This window comes from Neodiprion pinetum, chromosome 2 (genome assembly GCF_021155775.2).
Source record: "Neodiprion pinetum isolate iyNeoPine1 chromosome 2, iyNeoPine1.2, whole genome shotgun sequence".
Lineage (NCBI taxonomy): Eukaryota > Metazoa > Arthropoda > Insecta > Hymenoptera > Diprionidae > Neodiprion > Neodiprion pinetum.
In genome coordinates this window covers 29891333-29897972 of record NC_060233.1, presented here as the reverse complement: position 1 = coordinate 29897972, position 6640 = coordinate 29891333, and the positions used below count along the sequence as shown (strand labels likewise).

At 39.2% G+C, this 6640-nt stretch overlaps 1 protein-coding gene across 2 annotated transcripts; it reads left to right on the top strand.

Moving 5' to 3' along the window:
- Positions 1–24: 24 nt before the first annotated feature.
- LOC124212603 (probable ATP-dependent RNA helicase DDX5) lies at positions 25–3799 on the top strand. Of its 2 annotated transcripts, XR_011176437.1 has the most exons (7): positions 25–369; positions 633–866; positions 1010–1247; positions 1443–1723; positions 1798–2291; positions 2785–3302; positions 3662–3799. XR_011176437.1 is itself a non-coding variant. In XM_046612805.2 (6 exons), coding segments are annotated over exons 1-6 (1326 nt in total). In that variant the 5' UTR covers positions 25–367; the 3' UTR covers positions 3632–3682. The 2 variants fall into 2 exon arrangements, 1 of the variants encoding a protein (XP_046468761.1); XM_046612805.2 differs by lacking the exon at positions 2785–3302 and having other exon boundaries at positions 3555–3682.
- Positions 3800–6640: the final 2841 nt, after the last annotated feature.

Genomic DNA, 6640 nt, shown 5'->3' with positions numbered 1-6640 from the left:
AGAATGAAAATCGTTACTCCCACTTTCGCCGTTTCTATAGCAACAGTTTACAGAGCCAATTTCAACTTCACTTGTCAAGCATCAATCCGGTGAACTTTTGGCACGTTCGTTTAAAGTCCTGTATCACGTTACTTAGTCACCGGAGCCGTGTATCACGGTTGCGTTAATTGTGTACAGCTATTAACTTTATCGGAAATCTGCGATATAGTTCGTTAAATTGGTCCTTTTTAAATTAACGAAGATTATCGATCGAGTCCCCGTAAGGCGGGTCTCTTCGCCGCATTTCGTTTCTGTCCTCCATCTCTGCTCTGAATTCCTATTAGTTTTATTATTCGTCAGAGAATTCGACTGATTGCTTCTCTTCACAATGTGAGTATGGCATATTCAGGCAAAACATGATATTCTCCCGTATTTTGATATTACCTGCATCTCATAGACTGATATGCTAGCTATATTTGTTCAGGAGTTCAAATAGCTTAAAATTGTTCCTATTATTAATTAATAATCACTGGACAGAAAATAAGTGATAACGATTATTCCAGTATTCTGAATAGCCATCCCCATGATAAGATAATTATAGCTAATTAGAAATATTCCAGTTCAAGCAAGCACATTGGACTGTTAACTAACAGGTTCAACAGAGATCGAGATCAGAGTCGAGGACGTCGTGGTGGTGGTAACCGAGGAGGAAGCCGAGGATCTGGAAGTGACAGTGGGTCGAGATTCGGAGGTCGGGGAGGTGGTGGATCTGGTAATCTAAAGGGAAAACAGCCCGGCAGTGCCTTGCACAAACTCAACTGGGATGTAAGATCTCTGGAGCCATTACGGAAAGACTTTTATGTAGAACATCCATCCGTTAGAACAAGGTAAGACAGTTGCTATTAGTGATATTTCTAACGGTAGTAAGGATATTCAAAGTTTGATTTGAACATGTGAACGGATTTTGCAAACTCATGGCAGCAGGGAGGTAAACAGTTTTCAGTGCATACAAGTAAAGAATACTGTTTAGATCGAGAGAAGAAGTGGATCGATTTAGAGAAGCTGCAGAAATTACTGTCAAAGGAGATAAAGTTCCAAATCCGATTCAATATTTCGAAGAAGGAAACTTTCCTTCGTATGTTATGGAAGGGATCCGCAGGCAGGGTTACGCACAGCCTACCGCTATTCAAGCACAGGGGTGGCCTATTGCGCTTGGTGGAAAAGATCTAGTCGCTATAGCACAAACTGGATCTGGGAAAACACTCGGCGTGAGCTATTCCAACGATATATCTACCAAAAAGCAAAATTCAACTTAATCATATATGTACATTGGTATGCTTGGACATAGATATTATACCTAAACGCACATAAGTACATTTTATGTACGCATACATGCTACATATGAATACAAATCCAGTTTGTACTTCCAATCACGCAGAATGTTGAGGAGTCTAAATTTTCAGTACATACTGCCAGCTATAGTGCACATCATAAATCAACCTCGGCTGAACAGTGGTGATGGTCCTATTGCTCTGATACTGGCCCCCACCAGAGAACTGGCTCAACAGATTCAAGAAGTTGCAAATTGCTTTGGAGAAACAGCCTCTGTAAGGAACACATGTGTCTTTGGTGGGGCACCTAAGGGCCCACAGGCTCACGACCTTGAAAGAGGCGTAGAAATCTGTATAGCAACGCCAGGAAGACTTATTGACTTTCTAGAAAAGGGCACAACCAATCTTCGCAGGTGGGAAATGGTGATTTTTCAATCTAATATTCTACACCACCAAAATACACACCTTTATTTGTGCATTTATGTAGATGCACATATCTCGTTTTGGATGAAGCCGATAGAATGCTCGATATGGGTTTTGAGCCCCAGATTCGCAGAATCATTGAACAAATTAGGCCTGATCGTCAAGTTTTGATGTGGTCAGCAACATGGCCAAAAGAAGTACGGGCGCTAGCGGAAGATTTCTTGTCCAATTATACGCATCTCAATATCGGATCTTTGACATTGTCGGCAAACCACAACATCATTCAAATAGTGGACGTTTGTCAGGAGTTTGAAAAAGATATAAAGTTGTTCAGGCTTCTCCAAGAAATTGGCACGGAAAAAGAAAATAAAACTATAATATTTGTGGAGACGAAGAGAAAGGTAGACGATATCACACGAAATATCAGGCGAGATGGCTGGCAAGCTCTAAGTATTCATGGAGATAAAAATCAACAAGAGAGAGATCATGTCTTGCAAGAATTTCGTAGTGGAAGGGCACCGATTTTAGTTGCCACTGACGTAGCAGCCCGTGGGTTAGGTATGTATGAGCTACAGTTTTATATCCTCGTTTTCCTCCGTTCTCCGTTCTTACTACTTGACTATGAAAACACAGACCTATATTATATTTCTGGGAATTGGCAACACTTATTGGATTTAGCCGGAGATGCGTTACAGTTAGCGAGACAGGCCGACAATTGTATGTAGCAATGTGTGATGCCTGGAACTATTTCACTCGTTGTTCTAAGCTATGTTGCAGAGCCCTGCGAGATTGAAAATACTGATAAATTTCATTAGGTATTATAAAATACTGTAATTATACATCGTGAAGAGGAAACATTTTCTGTGATTTCACCCTTCAATCTTTCCTGCCTTTACGCAGACCTTATATGCTTATTGATGGACTGGAAAGCTTTAAATACAATTGAAAATTCCAAAAACATTAGGGACAAGCTCTCCAATAAAATTTGCAGGGTTCTATGAACACACACAAGCTACTACCAACAATAAGTCAGTCTGGTTTTTTTTTCCAGAGGCACAGAGTTTACTATATCAACGCGGTGTAATGCCAGTATTGGGCAGACACAGCTATTTTTTGGTTTTATTCATTAATTTCATTTGGTACCCTAAACCTTTTCTAAATGATAGAATATCAAGGGCCTACTCCAAGCTTTATGTTCTATCGTGAAGCTGAAAACTAGTAAATTCAATTGGAGAACCGATCTTCCTAGCTTGCTTCAAATACGTCTAATTTTAGCAATTATTAACGAAATTTCGTCCAGCCCTGAGATTTATTGCAACTTGAAAATTGTTAAAATTTACAACCCTGATCATCATATCTATATCTGGTGCCGCTAACAGAACTAATGCACTCGTCAGGTCTAAACCCTAAAATGCTGCCTTTATCCCACATCAGACACAATTGCTGTGTCTGTCTAACTGCTAGGCTGATACTAAATTTCTATAACAAACCAACTGCAATTGGCATCGCACCATTCTGTATGCAAATGAAGTCCATCTCGCCGTTCGAGTCGGGACTTGCAGGCGAAAGGTGGGTGCCATCAATGTATATATTATTCCATTTCATACTAGATTGCACGTCTATTACCACGTTTGGATAAACTACCACAGATACATAACCACATGTTTAGACCTTCTGATGAATCTACATTTTTACGTCTGTACTGTATCTCTTAACGTGGCCCTAGGTGACATATAACTCAATGTTTCATGCTTTTTTCAGTCTTATGTTTCTAATTTGATTTATTTGTGTGAAATTTACCAAGTTCTCCATGTCTTGCAGGCCTTGGCAACCCAAAGTGCCATAGAATTGAAAATCACGCAATTAATCATTTTGATGTTATCCAATGGAAATATTGATGGAAAGTGATAAGCATACCAATATTACAGACGTGGAGGATGTCAAATACGTCATCAACTTTGATTACCCTTCTTCGTCGGAGGACTATATTCATCGTATTGGACGTACAGGGAGAAGGTGTCAGACAGGGACGGCCTATGCTTTTTTTACTACCCACAACATGAAACATGCCGGAGATTTGATCGAAGTATTGCGTGAAGCTGGGCAAAATGTTAATCCTCGGCTTAGTGAAATGGCAGAGCTGGCTAAGTCCGGTGGCTTTGGAGGTCGAGGTGGGCAGTTTTATTTTACGCAGCCTATTATTTAACTTTCAAAAGATCATTTTCCTTTAATGTATAGTTCAAATCATCATAAATTACGAATCCTATGGAGATTGCACTAGTGAAAAATGATCATTGCTCACGTAACAAGTAATAAAATGTAATAACTTAGGCGGGAAGCGCTTTGGCGGAGGCGGTAGTAGTAGTGGTGGTGGTGGTGGTGGTGGTGGTGGTGGTGGAGGGCGCCGTGGAAATATGGACGGAAGAGGACGTGGAAATGGATCAGGAAGAGGAGGAAGAGGAGTTCGCGGAGGATCTGCCTATCAGTCAAACTCGGGAAATTATTCAAACTCCGATTATAATAGCTATGCCGGAGGAAAGCAAAATAATCAATCAGGACAAACCGGTGGTTATGGTTATAGTACTCAAAGAAACTACGGTCAGGATAACGGACCACAAAATTACGGTGGGGGAGATAATTACGGCATTTCAAGTTACCAATACAGAGGAGCAGCTTACTAATATTGTTTCATTCGTATCTGATATTGGATGTGAGTGACTATTAATTGGGCTCTGGAAAGATTTCCTCGCAACAGTAAGCATGACTTGGTATCTATATATATATAATATTAGATAGCATATTTCTAATAGTGTGACTGTTAGTTTTTAGGCATGACCGTAGTTGAATCGGGCATTCAAGAGGGAGAGCAATAATTCTAACTTCACAAAATTGTAGTATTTCATTTAACCAGTTTTTTGAAATTTCTTGACGTGATAGATGTGTTCTAATTATGGCGCCGATAAATAGCGTCGATATTACGTATTATTTTATTCAAAAACTCTTGGCTTCGAAAGTATGTGGAGGTGCACATATTTATATGGATACAGATATAGGTATATCAGTGCTAAATAGATCTACGTCCAATTTATTGAGACTGTCCTTTTAAATGTTTCTGTTGAACGGAAACGATTTGGTATAAAATTAATTACATGTTGAGTGGTTTGAAAATTCCCCTTTAAACTTATCTTTAAGTGGATTTATGAGGTTCTAGTCAAGAACATTATATTATTGTGACTTGCTTGAAAAGTAGAGTCAGGTATTTATACTTATATTCCTATAGTAAACTTAAGAAAAAACAGGACTGAGTCTGTAAGAAGTTTGATGTTTCGTTTGAATCATATTTTCGATGAATAAGAAGAAGACTTTACCTAGAATGTATTAATACTTATAAATAATGAGATTATACTTTGGGTAGATTGAAACACAGGGTGAAGATTATTTTTGTAATTGCGAAGGTATAGTTAGGGTTGGATGGCGAGAAAAGCCAAAAACTTGCAGCATACTGGCGATGTAATGTGAAGATGACACGCTCAAGTATAACATAGGCAAGTAATTCCTCGTGATATGTTGTGTATTCTAAATTGTTAAAAATTTGTTGAAGATTATGGAAATGATTGAATCACATGAACTAAATGGCAATAACTTAAAGTATGACTCTCTTGTTTTACGGTCCTGCCTAAGATAATATTCCCGGCAGCCTATCACAAGTAGGATACATCTGCATACACAATTATATGATTATGTACCATTGTTCCCTATGTAAGTACAATCTAAGCACAGTTATTAGTCAAATAGCTTCTGTATTATTTAATTATTGTTCCTATACTACGTATGCGACGTATGCGTTGTCTTCAGATAGTCGCAGAATACGTCAATTGATACTGGTTACTCACACATCATGTAGTGATATAATTTTGGCACTTTAGTTACATTATGTACACGTATAGCTGCGTTCAGTATTTTCTGTGATCTCGTAAATCGAATAAGTAGGTGATAGAACATTTAATATATTCTGGAAATATATGATCGTATACAGTTACCACTGTTCTATCTAGTTCCTGTTTTTCCATTTTGTATTGTTGTGGTCAATATGTTCCTTTGAAGTTTCAGTGATTCATCATTTCATTAATTTACAAGGGGAAATTGGTTACAAATTGTACGTATGTATGTATGTTCGTCATCTATCGTTCCACTCACGGAGTAGTAGGAAGTTGACAATACTTTACGATAAAACTTGTCCCCAGTTTGAGGTAACGTAAGAATGATGGTCTGAATGCGATTTAAGCGCCTCTTACCAAAAAGAGTCAAACTTTTGCTATAAAATGTAAAGAAAGAAAGGCAGTGATCATAACCTGTAAACCTCCGTTCTATAAACCAGCCGCCTGACACACGCTGCTAAAAGTGGTTCGCAAAATGTTCCTCGATTCTGCCGCCAATTTCCACCACTAATGGCGCTAGTAGTTACCTGACGAGCTTGCGCGCGGTCAGCGAGGGCAGGGAGCGTGTCAGAAGTCTACTACTAGCGCCACGTAGAGGAACTAAAAAACTGTGACAAGACGCGTACAATTTTTTACTATACGCGCAGCGGTGAGTGTCAGGGGGCTGCTATGAATATACTCCGTAAATTCGTAAAATACGCATCTGAAGTGAGTGAAGACTAGTGAAAACCGATTATAATTGTTTTTCCAATTTTAACCGACATTAAATCCGAGGCAAAGGTGCCAAACGGCAAATCGTAAGATCATAGAGTGTAGGGGCGGGGGGGTGCGTTATACGGTCTTGGACCGTAAGAGGCGCTTAATCGCACCTTGACAAATTCTCTTACGTTGCCCAAAAACTGGACAAACATTTTCCTTCCTACTACTACTTCCTACTATTCCGTGCTTCTTCCACTATAGGGGCGCCGT